We start from the raw sequence: 22,408 nt of genomic DNA, 5'->3' as shown, positions 1-22,408 counted from the left end.
ACGCCATCGCCACAAAATGTATGGGATTTGACATTAGTATTAGCTAGCGAAGCGATGACTTATGTCAAATCGCATACATTTGGTTAACGTTTACGATAATTGCTTGCCACATGTCTACTAGGGCTGGTACCTATATTACCATTTACCGTATACTATACAAATTACACAATACAAATTATTATGTTACTTACATAAAATCAAATAACTAAAATTAATTAAACCGTGCACGACATGGGAACAATTCTTAGTATATTCTTCTAGACATTATTCATAGTAATCTCAGCATTGTAAGAAATTTCTAAATATCTACTCATTATTTAGAATTTACATTTACATTCACAACTTGAGTTCAGCGTACCTAACTGTTATTTGATCAGATTGATTAATATAATTACTATGTAGATTACAATTTACATTAAACATGCAAAAAGTTGGAGAAAGTGGACCTATCTATAAAAAACCTTCTTCCCATGATTTATTGCGGGCGATTTAATAAGTGCCTAAAACCCATGTTTTTTTTTTATATTTAAATAACGTCCATAAATCATAAACAAAGGCAGTTTATTATTGACTTTAATCTTTAAAAAAATAATTTAAGCAAGTTTCAAGGATTTTTTGAACTCAACGGAGATGACGTCCGCATCTCCGTTGGTTACTGGGGCCCTAAGGTGTGGTTGCCTTTTGAAATGGTGAGGAATAATTTTGCTCACGTTAGGGCGCCCCGTTGGCCCGGGGGCCTCGTATAATTGATACGGCGGTAGCTACGCTACTGGCCGAGGACAGATACAATGTATTATTTATGAACTTCGCCAAGACATAACGTCATATTGTCAGCATCCGAGCTGTCAGCAACCATACTGGCTACTGCAATCAATAAGAATAAACGAGTACGTTTATTAAGTAGAAATTACTTATAAGGTAGCCTAGATTAAATTAAGTGATTCGATTTTCCTTAATGACATGAGGTGATGAGTTTATCGTAAGTAATGTGTCGGCGGCGTAATATTATGATTATAGACACTAGACGAGACAGCTAATCAAGTCATCTGCGTCTACTATATTAACGATATGAAATGAAGTAACCAACCGACACCGTCTCGACAACCTATCTTCAAGAAATTTATTGATCGAAGAAATAGAGCCTAATACTTCCTTTAGCTTCAGTCTGTATACGAGCTGTTGCCCGCGGCTTCGCTCGCGTTAAGAAGTATTATTATTCATCCCCTATTTTAATCCCTTGGGGTTGGAATTTATCAAAATCCTTTCTTAGCGGATGCCTTCGTCATAACATCTATCTGCATGCAAATTTTCAACCCGATCCGTCCAGTGGTTTGGGCTGTGCGTTGATAGATCACCATGTCAGTACCTTTGAGTTTTATATAATACGAGATTTTTCCCGCGGCTTCGCTCGCGTTAAGAAGTATTATCATATACAAACTTTCATCCCCTATTTTAACCCCTTGGGGTTGGAATTTATCAAAATCCTTTCTTAGCGGATGCCTTCGTCATAACATCTACCTGCATGCAAAATTTCAGCCCGATCCGTCCAGTGGTTTGGGCTGTGCGTTGATAGATCACCATGTCAGTCAGTCACCTTTGAGTTTTATATATTACTAGATGTCCCGCGCGGCTTCGCCCGCGTAAATTAGAAATTTTACAGAATCCGTAGGTACATTTTCCCGTAAAAAATATTTCCCCCGTTTTTCCCACATTTTCCTGAGTTTCTTCTGTCGTATTAGTCTTAGAGTAATAATATAATATAACCTTCTCGATAAATGATGAGTCTTACTCGATAAATGATCTATCTAACACTGAGATAAGTTTTTAAATCGGACCTGTAGTTTCTGAGATTGACGCGTTCAAGCAAACATACTCATCAGGTTTATAATATTAGGTAGATATAGATTTTTTTTAATTATCGCTTGACAAACTCGAGTCTCGATCTAAAAGACTATGAAATGGTATAATATGGTAGTGATGATGATGATGATGATGATGATGAAGAATGTAATTTGCATAGTAGCATATGCTTTCTGTTCTTAAAACAACGCCGAAACTCCCAAACTTGTATCTATAAAGAATCAGGAATTCTCTCAGCACCTTCCGAACCACGGTATACCAGGTATATCTCGGTGCAAAATCTTACTTGTTGGTAGCATATGCTTAGAATACTTCTCACGAAACCGAAGTCACCATATGTTTCCCTATAAGTTTTGAGGAGTTCCCTCGATTAGTTATGGATCCTTCATCAGATCACCACTTTTGTGAATATAATACCAAATTGGGATGATACCCTATATACCAAAAGAAAAATTTTGAAAATCGGTTAACAAACGGCGGAGTAATCGTTGAATATAAGAAAACGAACATAACACCTCCCCCATTTTGAAAGTCGGTTAAAATTGTAGCCTATGTGTTATTTATTTAATATTTTAATCAGCACATGAATTGAATAACAAAATTTTTTTCAAATTAATCGTAGCACCATCTGTCAGGACAAACTAAAATTGAAATAGAATAATATTGAATGCGATGATAGCGCCGTCCGCCGGATCTAATGTAAAACATTCCAAAATCAACAACTCCTTATAAATAAGAAATTAATTGAAAAAACATTTTCCAGTAGACCAAACTGTAAATCTAAACCATTCTCGAATCTCCACGAACACAAACAAAAAATTTCATCAAAATTGGTCCAGTCGTTTAGGAGGAGTTCAGTCACATACACACGCACACAAGAAATATATATATTAAGATATAGATTACACAGTTTATACCTAAAGCTCGCATTGACTGGTAGACTTGTTGGGAGTGGCATTTGACAATAGTTTACAACATCCTTTAATTCGTTAATCTTCATTTTCTTTACGTCCTAACTCCTAAGGGTAGGTTGCACCAGAGATATAGTTATAGTTAAGGTTATCGTCAAAGATGGCGTCCATTATGGACTTTTACTAGGGATTTGACAGTTCATTTGACATTTGGTTATGGTTAGAGTTAAAGTTATAGTTAAAGTAAGTTGGTGCAACCCACCCTAAGTTAAGTTGTGGTTTCGTAGAGCATCTACGAGCGTGAAAAAAAAAACAGAAGAAACGGAACGGAAAGGAATAGGAAAGGGCAGCTGCCAGCTCAGGATTTATGTATAGGCAATATAGGCCATGGCCTATGAGCGGCAGCGGGGGGCGACAGCGTCCTAGGATGGCGGCAGAGTTCGTACATAGGGGCGGCAATTCAAGAGGCTTTTGCTCATAAAAAAATATAAATCCTGCCCCGGGAAAGGGAGGAAGAAGTCACTTACAGTGTTACTCTGCTCCAAGTCAGTGAGCTGGGAGTCATCCATGTGCCACGTCACGGCTGGCAGGGGGCGCGCGCCGAGCACCCGGCACTGAAGTGTCAGGACCTCGCCCATCCTAACTCGGCCGCTGCTCACGGAGTCACCCTTCGGCCCGGTCACGCGGACTGACACCAGCTGCGGCGGTACTGATGAAAATAAAACGATGCGTAAGCTATATCCGTACTAATAAAAACGTGAAAGTGTGTCTGTCTGTTACCTCTTCACGCCCAAACCGCTGAACCGACTTTGCTGAAATTTGGTATGGAGAGACTTTGTGTCCCAGGAAGGACATATACCTACTTTCTATTCCGGAAAAATTAACGCCTCGAACGAATTTTGGCGCAACGGGGCTGTTGGCGTCATAGATTGGTTTAGCTTTAGACTCATTAAAAACTAATAAAACTGATCTTTATCTTGGAAGTCGGTTTTATTTTTTGTTAAAAATAATATTGTCAACCGTCTTCTGTCGGATCGGTTCGATAAAACCATAAAGTTAATACACCTAGCGGAATAGAGAAACAAAGGCCTGAGCAAGAGAGATGTCACTATCAGTAACACTGCGTGGTAAAAAAAGACGGGTGATACATGACAGCAGCTCTCTTTTTTGACGTCCAGTCGGCACGTGCCGCATGTTGACAATTTAATATCATAGAAATCATGTTCAATCATGCTTGTGAGTTGTGTAAGTGTATACGTAATATGGCGGCTCTCGACATAGGCGAACGCGTTGGCCAACGCGTCTGCAGACGCGTTGGCCCAATGTGTAGAACGGGCGTTCGCGCGTTGGCCAACGTCTAAATACCTACGGCCAACGCGCGAACGCCCGTTCTACACATTGGGCCAACGCGTCTGCAGACGCGTTGGCCAACGCGTTCGCCTATGTCGAGAGCCGCCATTACGTACACATATTTTTCACAATGAAAACCAATTTTGGTTTCGTTTGACAGCTCGAGATTGTTGCTCTATTCCGCTAGGTATATTATATAACTTTATGGACAAAACACGACCAAAATAAGTAGTTCCGCCATCTGCGTATTAATCAACTTCTCTGATAGTACATTTGAATACCCGAGTCAATATAAAAGATCATCTTTAATAATAGCCTGCAGTCAACTAGCTGACACTTTCACCACGTAATGAGCGTTTGATCCCGGATCAGGTGAAAACTCGAAAACAATCGGTCTTTCGCGGTGAATACATAATACATGGTGTACCTAAGTGTTATGTTCACCTCATCACCTATCCACACTTTGAAATTGACAGTCACCGAACTTCGAACCGCAAAAAGAACGACAGAGGAGAATAGCTATTAATGAATGATTAAGGGCCTATTTCACAACTTTCTGGCGTGCCGAATAGGCAATTCACAGCTTTTTTGACAGATTTCCATACTTCATCTGTCAAATTAAGTGGGACTAACTTATCAGGAAGAGGTGAAACAGGCCGTAACACGTTTTTATTTCCCACTTGCCAGGAAAATTTGACGTTTATTTTAGTACTTCTTCTAGGGAGGGCAGATGCCCCCTACTTGGGTACGCCCATGCACGTGTCGGTAAATAAGTTTTTGTTAAGACTTAAGAGCATCAGCCCATGTATGCCAATGATGAAAAACTCAAAGCAGATATGTTACCACCGCGCGCGTTGTGAAGATTCAAATACGGCCCAATTGGGCCGTCTGTTCTTTAGTCTGCATCGAGCGCAGTCACGAACGTGCCGCGTCTTGCATTACCTAAATAAATTGAAAATGACGTCGTGCGTGTTTCGAAGATGTTCCAATTATGACTCGAAAGTAAACAAAACACAATATGGAATCTCTTACCACATGTCTTGTATGCAATAAATACCTCGATTATTTACATTTTCAATTATTTTTTCGAACAATCTGGAAAAATCGAATTTTCGTCATAGCTCAGGCGAAGAAAGAGACAGCAATACGATTCGACGTTTAAAAATAGAACTGTCTGTTTTATGTACATGGTTTTTCGCATAAACCTACGACAATATATATTAAGTCTATGGTTTTTCCTTGGTTTTTCGTATCTTTTGTTTCACTTATCTGTCAAATTTGTCAATGTTTGCAATTTTGAATTTGAAAATTGTTCGGAAGAGATTTAAGCCGGAAAATAGTATGGACGTAACATACCTGTATAAGTAGAATATCATTGATGTATGCCCATACTATGTGCATTGTCACGTTGCATGTGAATTGACTCTAGGAATACCTTAGGATGGTTTTAAATGTTTTGGTCCAAGCTTGCTTTAAAGGGTTCATAAGACTAAGGATCTAATATTGATTATTCTATAGCTCTTTTCACTAGGTACTTAATCTAATCCGAAATTAGGTTTTGGAGCAAATATCGCGCAATTATTGTTATGGCTTTGCTTTTGCAAGATACGTGATAATGGTGATCAGATTTGAAACATAATGTAAACTTAAAGTAAAAAAAAGCCGAACGTATAACCTCCTCCTTTTTGGAAGTCGGTTAATAAAAAACACAGAACGTACAGTACATGTCTATGGTGACGTCGATGGAGAGCGGCGGAGTCCTCTCGTTGTTCCTGGCGAAGCAGGTGAGGACCTTCCCGTGGTCCTCCCTCGTCAGAGGACCATAGGACAGGTCGCTCCGGATCCTCTGCTCCGAGAGGGGAGTGGTCGCGTTCTTCAAAAGCTGCTGGTTCGTCCACCATGTTAAAGACGACTGAGGCTTACCTTAGGAAAAAATGTACTGGCAATTAATTTTTTGAATCGAAATTTCTATGTGCGTCATGCACATACAAATTTACAGGACCCTTATGTCGTCGAAATAAGAGTCCTGGCGAAGGTAAAATAAATGTGAATGACATGTACAGCTACATCAAACATTTTTTGTGATTACTTCTGCAGAGTCACCATGACTGGGGACTGGGGAGTGACGATACAAGTTTTCTTCACACGTCTGCGCTGAGCGTCGTGTGCGTTACTGCATATAATTGCATAGGGTTCTATTTCCACGGACTAAAAAGTGCGTCACAGATAGTCTGTCGTCTGCGCTGCGCCATAAAGTAGCACACCAATACTGTTTATCCCAAAAATTGTTATAAAGTGAGATGCAAAAGGCACATTAATTCATTCATGTGACTATATTTTTGCGATGTTTTTTTTCCTACTTGTAATTAGAGGATTAGGGCCGCGCCACACCGGAATGGCGGCGGCGAGGCGAGCACTTTCAGTGTCATGTGATTTTAAACTTTATCTTCATTATTATAATACATAGTATTGCTTGAGAAATCGCGACCGCCGCTGCCATTCCGGTGTAGCGCGGCCCATATACTTAGACTTGTATGTAGAGTAGCAGTTACTTACCTATTAGACTACGGTTAGTCGGTTACACAGCTAGTCAAGCATAAGTTTAGTCTACTAGTTTCGTCAAAATGACGGGAGAATAATCGTCTAACAGTTAACCAGTTGATTGACGTACTGAACCCTTTTTTATATAAGTACATATTTTCAGCCATAATTCTGGCTTCAGTCATCACAATGATGGACCGAACTGATGCCAGACTCACCGTGTAACCGTAGTCATATAGTTAATACTCCTACCTCCAAAAGCCACACAGAATAGGTTGACGGTGTCGGCGATGTAGTAGGGGCCGATGTTACGGCTGTTGTTGGAGCCGGCGCTGGCCGTCACCACCCGGGAACCGTTCTCGTAGATCACCCATAGCCGCTGAGGGGGCTCTGTGGGGTTAGACTACTGTATAGTCTGCTAATGTTATCCAACTTAAATACAGCTTTGGTCCCTAGGGATCATATCAACGAGTAAAATTGTACTTGATACTCAAATCGAGAATACATCACGAAAACTTATCGATTGTTGGAGGTGACCAGAAATCACTGATTTGCAATCAAACGTTTGAATTTTGTAGTTTTATTATATCGAGATATCATTAAAACCACATCGAAGCTGCATTGATGCCGGATAATTAAAGTAGAGTCGAATACATTATGAAAATGTATGCGCACGTCCTTATAATAATTGTACAGTGTAGGTACACATCCCGATTTGGTATTACCGGATATTTAATGCTAATTCCGTACGGGACAATCAGATAGACTCATAATATTCATGTAACGTATCCTTAGTCCTCAAGTGCGAAAGTGTCCTGTCTGTCTGTTACCTCTTCACGCATAACAGCTGAACTGATTTAGATGGGTATGGAAATACTTTGAGAGATGGGAAACAACATATTAGGTTAGTTTTCATCGTCCTTAGAAAATACGCAGCTCTCGCGTGATAAACTAATTTGGGCGCAACGGAGTTGCGGGTGTCAATAAGTTTAAAAAAAATTATGTTACCCACAAGACAAAGGTTCTTGGTGTGTGGATGAAACCCACAAGAAAAAATCTTTATCTCGTGGGTTTCATTCACAAACCACCGCCACTCATAAAAATTATATAAACAACATGCTATGAGTTTTATATAACGTTTTTTTTTATGAAATAAGGGGGCAAACGAGCAAACGGGTCACCTGATGGAAAGCAACTCTTTTTTATGTGATAAGGGGGCAAACGAGCAAACGGGTCACCTGATGGAAAGCAACTTCCGTCGCCCATGGACACTCGCAGCATCAGAAAAGCTGCAGGTGCGTTGCCGGCCTTTTAAGAGGGAATAAGGTAATAGGGGAGGATAGGGAAGGGAATTGGGCCTCCGGTAAACTCACTCACTCGGCGAAACACAGCGCAAGCGCTGTTTCACGCCGGTTTTCTGTGAGAACGTGGTATTTCCCCGGTCAAGCCGGCCCATTCGTGCCGAAGCATGGCTCTCCCACGTATAAAATGTCAGCTCCATGTTATATTGTTTTAACAAAAACAAAACAATAATTTAGACTCTAGAGTATCTACATGAACAGTGCACACTATTTCTGTTTTCGGTGACGCACTATTTACGTTAAGTTAAATGGAGTGAATTGTTCCGTTGTCAGTTTCCTCATTAAGAGCGGACCAATTAATCTGCGCCAGCGCTATTCCACCAGAAAGGTAAACGTTTGCCATTGAACGGACAACAGAAACAGACAAAAACGAGATCCCTCGCGAACCTTGCTGGCTGTGTGCCTAATAAGCGTAAAGCTGTATCCAGGGCAGGTTTATTAACAGTTGAGGTAAAGTAATAATCGGGTTATTAGAATTATTAACAAACTGCTGAATTAACTAAAGTCTAAACGGCGAATGAATCCTTCGATCGCGGATTCTTGGAAATCTATTGTTATTCTATGTTTGTCGCGGTCACCGGTGTCCTTAAGGGGCTTGATAGGTTAAGGCACAATACTTCTTACGATGATAATATGATAATCTGTTATAAAATGTAAGCAGCTCTGTCTTCCTTACCTATAACCATTAACTGCACAAAAGTCTTGTGTGAGCGGCTGGTGGCGAAGTGCGCCACGCACGTGTAGAGTCCACCATCGGAAGCAGCCACGTTGGAGATCTGGAGCGTCTCCAGACCCTCGTCCTCGGAGGAGACCAAGTTGTACCGGCCGCTCGGCGACATCACGTTGTGACCACCCCGTAAGTCGTGGCTGCTGGTACAAAAGTTACATTAGCTCTTAAATGTAGACAAGTACTTTCTAGATTTTTGTCCATGGGCCACGGAACTTGCTTGCCATCAGGTGACTTTTTGTTACCCCTTCACACAACAGAACCGATTTAGATAAAATTTTGATATGGAGATACTTTTAGAGACGGGATAGGCCATATAAGATAACTGAAAAATTCACGGTTTCAGTATAAATTTTAGTTCAAATATAAAAGAAATAATTTTAAGTAAGTATAGTAGTTTAAATAAGGTAAAATTGGAGCTTCTATACAAATAAAGTTATGATGGTTATGAGTCATCCGGTGAATGTACCGACAAATACGAATATAATAATATGCAAGTGGCAAATAAGTAATTGAAGACTAATGACATGATGGCATTGAAACGGATGCGCCGCGAATAAGGTGGCAAAGTTGAACGACTGGCCCGTTACGGATATTCTATGATTAGTGATGATTATGCCTAGACACGTCTTTTAGGGTCCCGCAGATATAAAACTTAGGGGCTTTAGAGTCTTGCAACTAGAAAACTAAATAGTAGAGGAAATTGGGAAGAGATTTATGTTTTTCCTTCACTATTTGTCCATCATTGATGGACTTCGGATAATAAGTTATCAAGATGGACCGATTTAAACATTCACGGATAATAATAATTAATTACTTGTTATTAATGTTCGTAGCCCTTGTGTACTACGCGATGCTACATCTTGTAACTCTAGCACAGCCCACCGGCCACCATAGATAAGTACAATTAGTGCTCATTTATTTTACAGCACACCTACCTAATAGCTCAGTACCTTTAGGTTGTATAATAAATTGGTAACTAGTAACTACCTATACTATATTATGTATATATTGTATCTATAGCTTTTCAGACATTATTAGTTTAATATGAGTAGATGAAACGTTTTTTTAACATTTTTACAAGCATTTTATATAAAACGAGCTTATACAAACTTTCATTCCCTATTTGAACCCCTATTTGAACCCCTTGGGGTTGGAATTCATCAAAATCCTTTCTTAGCGGATGCCTACGTCATAACATCTACCTGCATGCCAAATTTAAGCCCGATCCGTCCAATAATTTGGGCTGTGCGTTGATAGATCACTATGTCAATCAGTCAGTCACCTTTGAGTTTTATATATATAGATACCGCCAAAATCTAGCTGTGTTAGACAGTATGAAGAGTAGCTAACTAGCTAGACTTATAAATTGACTGACGAACATTGCGATTATAATGTCAGTGGGTTTGTAGGTAGAGGTAGGGTCCGCGCGGTACGTTTAAGGTCAATAATTTTTCAATTAGCAATGTTGGTTAACTAAATTATAAATAGCTACGATTTGCAATTGTTTAACATCGTCTGAGTCTGCATATTAAAATGTGAAGATATTATTTAAGTATAGTGTTGTCATAAATGAAAAAGTGCGTCTTGTAAGTCACACAGACACACAGACAGACTTAATTTATGTTAATTATATTTAGATGACATTAGTTTTGGAAATACTTCATTACAGACTCCTGACTTCCGAGAACACTAACACCCGTACCTAGTGCTTTTCTCAAGGTTTCCTCCACTCGACTGAACCTCAATCCTCAAAAATTATGTCATTTGGGAAAGATAAGTTTTAATTTTTGAGGATCGAGGTCGATAAGTACTCGAGTTTTTTATAGTGCCCAAGTGTGTGCGCAGTACACAAGAGCACTCTCTATTCCTTTACTCTCATAACCTAGTGCAGGGATGGAAGACCGACACGACTGGCGAGAGATCAGGCGCAGGACCGACTTTTTACATGCCGATCCGACGCGTGGATCATCTTACTTGTCAGACAATATTATGCATAAGAATGAATGGCAAGGCAGTATCTATAATACTTTACTACTACAGCTACTTATGGATTTATAAGTTAGGTAGTAATAAGTACTTACTATAGCTACTTATGAGTTATGGTCTATGGATATCAATTTAGTGCATTATTCGAGAACAAAAATCGATGGCTAATTAAAGTATGTAATGATCACCTATAGAACGCCGTCGCCGAGCTATTCCTGTACCAGGCCAGCACGGTGAGCTTGTCATCTTCCACGTCCGTCGTCACATTACAAGGTAGCTCGGCAGTCTCTCCCAGCACCGCGTCAACTAGAAAAAACATAGTTTTTGACGTACTAGTTACTAGAACTAATGACTTCATTAAAAACCGGCCAAGTGCGTGTCGGGCCACGCGCAATATAGGGTTCCGTAGTACCGCTGTTTTTTTTTTAATTCTTGTATGGTCAATGAATGTAGGTACATATTTTATAACGTGTTTTACGCTACTAACAAGTAACAACATCATCTCAGTTACTTTCAAAGGAATTTGAACGAAAAGTTCCTTTATACTTCGCCGAATACACTTTTATTAGTAGATCGACTATTACTATTGAGTAACGTAGAGTATTACTTATGAAGTCTTTTTAGCCGTGATAGTTTTCCTCTTACTCCCGTGATTTTTTGTCACATTTCCAGAAGCAACCGTTTAGCTGTTAGAAGGGGGGGACACTAGACTCTAAACGATTTTTACACGTTAAAACTTAATATTTCACAAACGTATCCCTAAATCGGAAAATGATCTATGAATACTCATAATATTTTTAAAAAACCTATCCAACGATGGTGTGGACGCGAAAAAAAAATTCATTCCCGCTTGATGTGTAGGGAAGGTACCATAAAAAAAATTAAAGATTTTATGTAAGTACAATTTTGTCGGCATCATTAATATATATGTGCATTCATACCAAATTACAGATTTGTATGTTCTATAGTCTCTGAGCAAAACCGCGGACAGACAGACAGACAGACGGACAGACACCCGATCCCCAAAAAAGGTGATCGCTCAAATCCTTCTAAATACAGACCAATCACTATAACCTCTCTCTTCTCGAAGATAAAAATCAAATCAAAATCAAAAATATTTATTTCCAAATAGGTTAATAAAGCTAACAGTTTTAGAACGTCGTGTCTACATGAGGCCTACCACCGGTTCGGGAACTACCCCGCCGAGAAGAACCGGCGTAAGAAACTCGCACGGGGCCACCTTTTACCAAAAAGGTGGAAAATAACAATGATAGTTTAAACTAATTTACGCTAAGTAGGTATGTAAGTAAAGTAAGTAAAAATATGGTACATCCTACTAATATTATAAAGGCGAAAGTTTGTTTGGATGTACCTATAGATGTATGGATGTGTGGATGTTTGTTACTCTTTCACGCAAAAACTACTGAACGGATTTTAATGAAACTTTACAATAATTTCTACTTCTTACTAATATCCAGTAGGATATTAGTAAGAAGTAGAAATTATTGTAAAGTTTTTCATAATATTAGTAGGATAGTAATCCTACTAATATTATAAAGGCGAAAGTTTGTTTGGATGTATGGATGTATGGATGTATGGATGTGTGGATGTATGGATGTTTGTTACTCTAACACGCAAAATATACTAAACGGATTTTAATGAAACTTTACAATAATATAGCTTATACATCAGAATAACACATAGGCTACAATTTTAACCGACTTTCAAAATGGGGGAGGTGTTATGTTCGTTTTCTTATGTTCAACGATTACTCCGCCGTTTGTTAACCGATTTTCAAAATTTTTCTTTAAGTATATTTAGTATATATTATCATCCCAATTTGGTATTATATTCACAAAAGTGGTGATCTGATGAAGGATCCATAAGTAATCGAGGGAACTCCTCAAAATTTATGGGGAAACATGTGGTGACGTTGGTTTCGTGAGAAGTATTCTAAGCATATGCTACCAACAAGTAAGATTTTGCACCGAGATATACCTGGTATACCGTGGTGCGGAAGGTGCTGAGAGAACTCCTGATTCTTTATAGATACAAGTTTGGGAGTTTCGGCGTTGTTTTAAGAACAGAAAGCATATGCTACTATGCAAATTACATTCATCATCATCATCATCATCACTATCATATTATATCATTTTATAGTCTTTTAGATCGAGTCTCGAGTTTGTCAAGCGATAATTAAAAAAATCTATACCTACCTAATTTTATAAACCTGAAGAGTATGTTTGCTTGAACGCGTCAATCTCAGGAACTACAGGTACGATTTAAAAACTTATCTAAGTGTTAGATAGATCATCTATCGAGTAAGACTATAGGCTATATTATATTATCACGCTAAGACTAATACGACCGAAGAAACTCAGAAAAATGTGGGAAAAACGGGGGAAATATTTTTATGGGAAAATGTACGGTTTCTGTAAATTCCTAATTTACGCGGGCAAAGCCGCGCGGGACATCTAGTTAATAATATAGAAGCGACCTATGGTCAGTCAGCTTATATTTCCCAAGGTGTGCTATCATTGAGAAAATCAGTTACCTTATAATAAGCCTTAGCACACAAACGATCTTTAACAACTTTTTTAAATTTATTAATTGAAAGATTTTGGACGTCGTCTGGGATTTTATTGTATAGACGTATACATTGACCTTTGAAAGATTTTCTTACTAATGGAATCCATTAATATCAAAAGCCAGCTTCTTCGACACTTGGACGGCCAGGGATTACTAAGCGACAAAGAGTGCCATATCCATCATATCCATCATATCCACATATCAAGTGAAGTCCAGTTGCTATCGACAATGAAACTTGCTATTATTTTAAGTAACAGTCGTTGTGCTTTTCAACAAATTATCCGCCTATGCCAAGGATGGCGAACCAAAGGCACGCGACATGAAATTTTGAGCACGTCAAATGATCACAAAATTATTATAGTGATTATGATTTATTGCCATTACATTTTTAAATGTTATACGCGTCAGGTTTACAAAGAAAAATATTATTTAATGGCACGTCTATGACATCGCTTTAGTAATTATTCAGAAAATTTACACGTTTCCACGATATAGACACGATTTTAACTAGGCGGGCGGGCAGCGCGGCATCGCCCACGGGGTAGACGCGAAAAAAATAATCCTCGCTTGATGTGTAGGAGAGGTACCATAAAAAATTATATACATATTTTTAAGAATGTCGGCTATAATGTTGTCGGCATCATTAATATATTATGTGCATTCATGCCGAATTACAGCTTTGTAAAGTCTCTGAGCAAAACCGCGGACAGACAGACGGACAGAAAGACAGACAGACGGACAGATAGACGGGCAGACTGACGTACAGACAGACGGACAGACAGACGGACAGACCGAAACTATAAGACTTCCTTGTTGACTACGGAACCCTAAAAAGGTTTTGACTTCTTTGAAGCAATTAAGAAGGTTAGTAGGTACCTACCTCAAATACGTTTTCGAGTTTCAGATAATGTTCAGAATTAAGTTTTTTGCACTCAACGCGATTGTTACTTAGTTAATTCCAATTATCGGGCAATTACTTACCAATAGGTGATCTATGAGTTTATTTGCCGCTTTAATTTAAAAGCAAAGAAAAACTTTGAGCATAATATACTGTCTTCATCACTAACTTTAAATCAACGATTTAACGCAACGTGTTGGCTTAATCGAACAACAGTCACGATCCAGTAATATCGAAGTGCAGTGCCTCCCCGAATCAAAATCTGAAAATTTGTTAACTGTCGTGAAGCAACTAGGTAACGTTGTTAAGTGCCCTCTAAAGGAAGACAATATTCTACTCTATACGCGAACTGCCAAATTTAATGCTGAGAGTAATAGACCCCGCTCAATTGTTGTCAAACTAAGCAGCCCTCGCTTAAAAGACAACTTGCTCACAGCTTGTATTCAATACAATAGAAATAACACTGATGAGAAACTACACTCAGGGCTATTGGGCTACGGCGGTTCCAAGAAAACACCAATATTTGTAACAGAACATTTGACGCCTGAATTGAAGTCACTGTATGCGGCGGCAAGAATCAAGGCGAAGGAATTAAAATTTAGATTTGTCTGGACACGGAATGGAAAAGTCTTTATGAGGAGAACTGAAACATCGGAATATGTATATGTAAAGAATTTGGAAACACTAAATAGATTAACTACGGGTAATAAAAGTAATATTGTTAATAACAATAATAATTAATTAAAACTACAACATGTCCATTACAATAACACATGTATCAAAATTTTTTAATATTTTACATTATCAGCCCTAAACATATTTTACCAAAATGTACGTGGCCTTAACACTAAAACAATAGAGTTTCTTCATAATGTTACCTTACAAAATTACGATGTTATTATTATTACTGAGCCTTGGCTTAATGCAAATGTATTCGATAGTGAACTCTTCGATAATCGTTATGTTGTTTATAGACGTGACCGGTGTTCCTCAGAATTTAATAAAAGTAAATCCGGTGGAGGCGTTCTTGTAGCTGTAAAGAAAGAAATATTTTCTGTAAGATTATATAATTATGAAAGCGATTGCGAGGATATATGGATAAGTATAGGGTGTAACAATAATAATTCTAAATCACGGCTCTTACTTTGTGCTGCTTACCTACCTCCACCTCTAACTACTCACATTCTCGATTATTTCATTAATAATACAAATAAAGCGTTGGAGGATGATGTTAAAGCGTTAATTGTAGGTGACTTTAATCTGCCTAAGGTGTCGTGGTCTTTTGACGACGAAGCATCACACTTGAACCCTAATACAAATGGAAACCCTCTTGCTAACGATCTAGTTGACTTCGCGAATTTTAATGATCTAAGGCAATTTAATAATATTTTAAACTATAGAGGAAACGTCTTGGATCTCATTTTCAGTAACAAATCAATCACACATTTAAATGAATGCAATAACAGTCTTGTTAATATTGATCCAGCTCATCCACCGTTAGAATTTACTGCATCAATACAAATTAATAATAATCTAAATTTTAATAACATACCCAAATACAACTATTTTAAAGCAGACTATCAAGAAATAAATAATAAGCTTGCCATGGTGGACTGGGATTTCATGACAGACGAATTCTACAAAAAGTTGAAAGAAGTTATTGCTATTCACGTACCAAAAAATAACACTAAACGCACGAGTAGTAATTACCCCAATTAGTTCGGCCGCGATCTCATTAGACTTCTAAGAGAAAAAAATAAGTAGGTACAGAGTTCGCTACAAAAAGTACGGCAACCCATTAGACCACATTTCCTTCCAAACTCTTCGAGATAGCTGTAAAAAGTTACAAGTATCCCAATATAACAAGTATCTAAACAGAATAGAAAGTAATATACAATTTAATCCAAAAAACTTCTGGTCGTATGTTAAATCAAAAAAGCACTCATCTATAGGAATCCCATCATCAATGAGCCTCGACAATATAACAGCTTCATTGGGGTCTGACATATGTAATCTTTTCGCCAAAAATTTTTCAGATGCTTACAGTTGCGCCAATACGTTCACTGCGGACAATCCAAAAACCCCTTCCAATGTCATCTCTACCTCTTTAACTTCAGTGAGCATATCATATTCAAAAATTTATACAGAATTAAAACACCTGGACACTACCAAAGGCGCAGGAAGCGACGGTATACCTCCCATGTTTATCAAATCTTGTTACAAAAATCTTACTTTACCTCTTTATCACATTTACAATGCTTCCTTGTCCACTAGTTCTTTTCCTAAAGTATGGAAGGAAGCTTTAGTTATACCTTTACACAAATCCGGTGAAAGACACAAAATAAAAAATTATAGACCAATTTCCATTTTACCCACCTTTGCTATGATCTTTGAGAAATTAGTTTATCCGGTTTTACTCTGGCATATAAAACCCTTTATATCTGTTAATCAACACGGATTCGTCAACACCAGATCTACTACTACCAACATGATTACCTTCGTAGATGAGCTTATGGATTCAATTGATAACCAAAACTCCGTGGATGTTATCTACACCGATTTTAGCAAAGCTTTTGACAAAGTTTCACACATTAGACTTATAAGCAAGCTGGAATCCTTCGGATTTACAGGTTAATTACTAGCCTGGATAAAGTCCTATCTAACCGATAGATTATCAAAAGTTGTTGTCAATGGTTTCTCTTCTCTTCCATTTCCTGCATTATCTGGGGTCCCGCAAGGTTCTAGGTTTGGTCCTCTATTCTTTATAATCTTTATTAACGATGTAACTGCTTGTTTTCTATATTCTGACTTCTATTTATTCGCAGATGACCTTAAAATAGTGAAATTAATAAACAGTAAAAAGGGACATTTAGAACTCCAAGACGACCTCAATAGATTATCTGTCTGGTGTGACGACAACCAAATGACTTTAAATGTTAATAAATGCTTCTATATGCGCTTCTCCTGGAAACTTAAATGTTCTTCAGCCACATATTTCATCAACAAAAACCAATTATCTCAAGTGCAGGAGATCAGAGACCTTGGAATAATACTGGACTCAAAATTACAAATGAATAAACATATAGACCACATCATCTCACAGTATCTCACGGATTAAAAATGCTAGGCTTTATTAAAAGGAACTGCACTAACTTTAGGAATCCACACACCTCCATAATACTCTACAACGCCCTAGTACGCAGCAAGCTCGAGTACTGTAGCGCTGTATGGAATCCACATTACGCGATATACTCGAACCGCCTCGAAGCTGTCCAAAAACGATTCCTTTGGTACCTAACCTACAAGCATCGTTTAATTAACAAACTACCTCACTACGTGAATAGGCTCAAACATTTCCATCTCGATTCACTGCTTGTGCGTCGAAAATATCTTGAATTAGTTTTTCTACACAAGCTTCTGAATGGTGCTACTGATAACAATAGACTACTAAGTAAAATTTGTATAAACGTTCCTACAAGATTACCCAGAAAAAACCATTATAAAACCTTTAATGTTAAATTTGCAAGAACCAACCTGGGCCATTACGCACCACTCAGAAGATTGTGTAGATCCTACAACGCTTTATCCAACTGCCCCAACATTTGTATATTTTCCGACAAACTAAGTGCATTCAAATGTAAATTAAAACAACATTTTGATGATAACAGTAATACAGTGAATGCGATTAATTAATTCCGCAAATATTGTTTCCCCGATCACAATAATATTATTAACGTTATGTATTGTAAAATTTTCCAATAAGCGTTAAAACTATGTTTTTATTTAGTTTATAAGAAGTTATTGTTTCTTTTTTCAATTTTATTTTTCCTTGTCTCCTACTATATATTTTAAACATAATATTGTTAATTAATAATACTCATTTCATTCACAATATTTCATTTCATTTCATCCCATTGTCGCAAAGCATGTTGTATTTCACCTTTCATTGGAACACATTTCATCCATAAAAAACTGTGCTGTATTTTGTATTTTGTTATATGTGATTCTGTTGGTGAATAAATAAATAAATAAATAAGTAAATAAACTTTTTAAGTAACATTAAATTTTTAACTAACACTAAATTATTAATGATGCCGACGAGATAGACTTAATAGCTTTCCTTCTCGTTATTAAAAGCCCGGCTAGCTGACATAAAATTAAAGCCAAATTAATATTATAAAACAGTGTCAATGATATTTGAGTTTTATGAAAAAATATGTTTTGCTTCATAGTGGTCAATTAAAGCGTCGGTAATTGAGATTTTTTTAACTAAACTAAGTAACAACAATAGACGATTTTGATTGTAATAAATGACGGCACGGCGCCTAAAGTTATTCACGCGATTTTTGTTTTGAACGAGTCACGTGAAGATGAGAAATATAATTTGGGTTGGTTATAGACTGACAAAACATAAGCACAAACTTATTAAGCGACTATGCTATACTTGGCCGGTGGAAATTAACATTAAATTCGCAAAGCATGATGTAGTGCTGCATTTTTGGTATGTTGTTTGGATCAGTTAGGGTGATGTAAATCTCAATTTGCAACTTCGAAAAAGTTGTGCTCGCTGCGCACCACGTGATAAACTGCGAAAATTTTCGACTTTTTTCACTTTTTGCTATAAAAGTCATAAACTATGCGTTTCCGACAAGTAACAGTCAGTACATAAATGAAGCTAATTAAATTGGCAACAATTTAAGCCTAACCGCAGCTCTCTAAACCTTATAACAACTAAGCTGTGGCCCTTCAAAGATGGTCCGTTTTTCCCGAAAATTTGAAATTTTTAGTTTTGCTCCCGTTTGAATCAAAATATTGGCAAAACCGCTCGTTCTATGAGAATTTCGTAAAATAAAGTTGTAGTACATTTAATTTTCTTTTATTAGAGCACAACACAATCACTCACAATCTGCATATATCAAAACATAAGCTGGGAGTACCTACCTCCACGCGGTGAAGGCGGTAACAGTGTAAACTGGCTAAAACTCCCATTAACTAAACAAATGCCTTTGGGCTTATTTTTTGGTTTTAATTTTCGCACAAGATTAGTACTTAGAAGTAGCCTATCCGGTAACGCAGGGGAGCAGCCAAAAAAAATATTATCTTATTAACGCGAACGAAGTCACGTTCCACAGGGAGTCTGCTTTGTGTGTCGGCTGGCACTCAAGGAAGGTGACAGTACAGTGGTAATTGTAAAAAAACGTGGCATCCAAACTCTAATTAACTCGAGTGTGGAGCGTGTTCCGGATACTCAGAGACTGCACGACCTGAGGTTCAAGCTGTTCGTGAAGACAGCGGCAATTGCAAAAGTATATCTTGCACGTCTGCCCCCAACCACCGAGGCTTCTTCTTTTCATGCGTTCCGCACCTACCACCAAGTGCAAAAGTGGCTGGGAGTAGAGATGGACCCCATCAAATGGGGTTGGGAAATGAGCTCTTGCTGCCTTATTCCAATAACAACCCACAAAGAGCCAGCTCCACCACAGCTTCTCAAAATCATAGCCTGCAAATGTAAAAAGGGATACAGGGGGGCATGCACTTGCCTGAAAGCTGGGCTCAAATGCTTGGCTTTATGCTTAAACTGCTCAGGAAAGTCATGCGATAACGTCGCCTTGATTTTGATAGATGAAGATGATAATGATTCCGAGGAAGCTGAGGAAGAACAGGAAAGTGACGAGCTTAACGAACCAGAGGAACATGACAAACCTGAGGAGGAAGGAGAAATTGAACCTCAACCAAAAAAAAAAAACGCCGAGTGACTGCTTCTTAAACATTAAATTTGCGTATAAAATTTTATTTTACTTTCCCAAATTTTGTACTTTTGTTGATTTACCTAGCCTGCAAATGAAAAAGTATTATCCTTTTTATAAAATCATAAAAAGGATAATACTTTTTCATGCCTTCTCTTTCAATTCTTTCAAAAGCTATTTCTACCCTCTTTTTGTTTTTCAGATATCGTGAGCGTGATCGTGAGTGAATTATTTGTCTCACAGACTTTGTTTTGTGCTCTAATGAAAGAAAATTAAATGTACTACAACTGTATTTTACGACCTTCTCATAGAACGAGCGGTTTTGCCAATATTTGCAAAACTAAAAATTTCTTTTGCAAAGCTTAGTTGTTATAAGGTTTAGAGAGCTGCGGTTAGGCTTAAATTGTTGGCAATTTAATTAGCTTCATTTATGTAGTGAATGTTACTTGTCGGAAACGCATAGTTTATGACTTTTAGAGCAAAAAATGAAGAAAGTCGAAATTTTTCGCAGTTTATCACGTGGTGCGCAGCGAGAACAACTTTTTCGAAGTTGCAAATTGGGATTTACATCACCCTAACTGATCCAAACAACATACCAAAAATGCAGCACTACATCATGCTTTGCGAATTTAGGGTTTTTTAGTGTCGATTTCTACCGGCCTATACGTCTTAGCAAGTCCGCTACATTAGAGATGTCAAGTGGACGTTTACATTATTAGATGTTTAGAATTCGGTACGTTTAAGCTATTACCTGTGATCTCGATAATATGCCAAGCGTCATTATCAATTTTAACTTTGCCTATTCGATGCACGATTTTTAAAGAAACTCAACTATCACACCTTTAAGACTGTTTTTTATCTACGCAGGTTCAAACTTTTCCTCTTTCCCGTTCTTTTTAGGAGTTTAGTTTTATTAGGAATTATCTTCATTCCCTTGCCTTTTTTGTTCTTCTACTTAAAATGTATAGGTACCTACTGAACGATTTTGATGGCATTTGGTAGGTTTAGCTATCGTTAAGCAATACTTTCAAGTAAACCTACCTATTTAAGGTTTAGGTAGATATTAATTATTATGTTAACGAGCTTTTGCCCGCGGCTTCGCTCGCGTTAAGAAGTATTACTTATTATATACAAACTTTCATCCCCTATTTGAACCCCTTCTGGTTGGAATTTTTCAAAATTCTTTCTTAGCGGATGCCTACGTCATAACATCTACCTGCATGCCAAATTTCAGCCCGATCCGTCCAATGGTTTGGGCTGTGCGTTGATAGATCACTATGTCAATCAGTCAGTCAGTCACCTTTGACTTTTATATATATAGATAGGTACTGAAAAAAGATGCTAGATAGTAGGTACGTCTAATCTAATAAAAGATACTAATTTTACTTGTACATTTTCCTCATTTCTATTTTGCTCTTTCCCAAGTTCTCAAGTTCGTTCGAGGCGATACAGTGTGTATTAGTAGAACTGTCTCATATTAAGTGTAAGTTGTAACGTCTAGAGTCTAGACTCTAGCTAGTAGTTAGAACTTTTCGGTCACGCTCACGACTCACGAGCCAACTTTTTTTCAAGATCACTTGTTTTTCTAATTTGTCAGATGATTCCTTTGTATTTCATACCAGGCTTCATTACCTATCGCACTACCATCAGAATAATTTAGAGTTTACTCAGAGTAAACTCTAGGTAGGTCTTAACCTAAGGGTCGAAGGTCAAGTCTACTGATTTGCCCGTTGACATGTTTCACTTTCCCCATTCTTTGCCTTAAATAACCGATATCTATCACACTTTCAAAGTCCTCGTTCGTTTCACATTCTATGGTCGTTTCCAACATTCCATTTGGAAAGACCTGAAGCTGCTGTACCTATAATTCATGCTCAAAACAGGAACTTTTATATTTACCCATCACAGTATCGTCGGCCACGCAGCACTTAAACAACACCGTTAGAACTACAAGACTAGAGATGATCATTTTAAAACTATGGTTTTTCGGTATAACAAATTGCGCACATTAAGTGGCAAAAATGTGATAATCCGGCGCGAGCATCACCGAGCGAGCGAGCAGCGGACACGCTGTTCAATTGACGTATACTCGCGATAAACGGTGTCGCCGCGCCGGGAGCCCGGGACTCCACTGCCGGCCGCTTCCGGAGCCCGCCCGTGACGTCACGGCGCCCGCCGCCGCGCGCCTACCTTACACTTTTTAATTGGTGAGGTCGAAACAATTAGGTCGTTTTGATACCGATTTACTTTATTCGATCTGTTTATTGAGCTCGCATCCTGTTGACTCAGTCATCAATTGCGATATCACCAAAATTATCCAATAAATTTTATTGTTTGGTAATCTGATGTGGTGCTAAATAAGTGACACCCTTTTTCAACAACTTTTTTTATTGTAATATACAACACTCATACTAAGAAGAATATTGGAAGTATGC

At 38.0% G+C, this 22,408-nt stretch overlaps 1 protein-coding gene across 2 annotated transcripts in view; it reads right to left on the bottom strand.

The window, feature by feature from the left end:
* Positions 1-22,304, bottom strand: part of LOC121731619 (nephrin-like) — a 35,375-nt gene extending 13,071 nt beyond the window's left edge. Inside the window, exons 1-6 of one of the 2 annotated variants that reach the window (XM_042121138.1) lie at positions 21,873-22,304; positions 10,928-11,045; positions 8,700-8,893; positions 6,915-7,052; positions 5,841-6,044; positions 3,299-3,480 (exon numbers count right to left, since the gene is read on the bottom strand). In XM_042121138.1, coding sequence (XP_041977072.1) covers positions 3,299-3,480; positions 5,841-6,044; positions 6,915-7,052; positions 8,700-8,893; positions 10,928-11,045; positions 21,873-21,942 — 906 coding nt within the window. In that variant the 5' untranslated portion in view covers positions 21,943-22,304. The remainder of the gene's footprint in view (positions 1-3,298; positions 3,481-5,840; positions 6,045-6,914; positions 7,053-8,699; positions 8,894-10,927; positions 11,046-21,872) is intronic. The other variant, XM_042121139.1, reaches the window with a different exon arrangement.
* Positions 22,305-22,408: the final 104 nt, after the last annotated feature.

This window comes from Aricia agestis, chromosome 11, assembly GCF_905147365.1.
Source record: "Aricia agestis chromosome 11, ilAriAges1.1, whole genome shotgun sequence".
Taxonomy (NCBI): Eukaryota; Metazoa; Arthropoda; class Insecta; order Lepidoptera; family Lycaenidae; genus Aricia; species Aricia agestis.
Note: the sequence above shows the minus strand (reverse complement) of the source record. Positions and strands in the feature narration are given on the sequence as shown.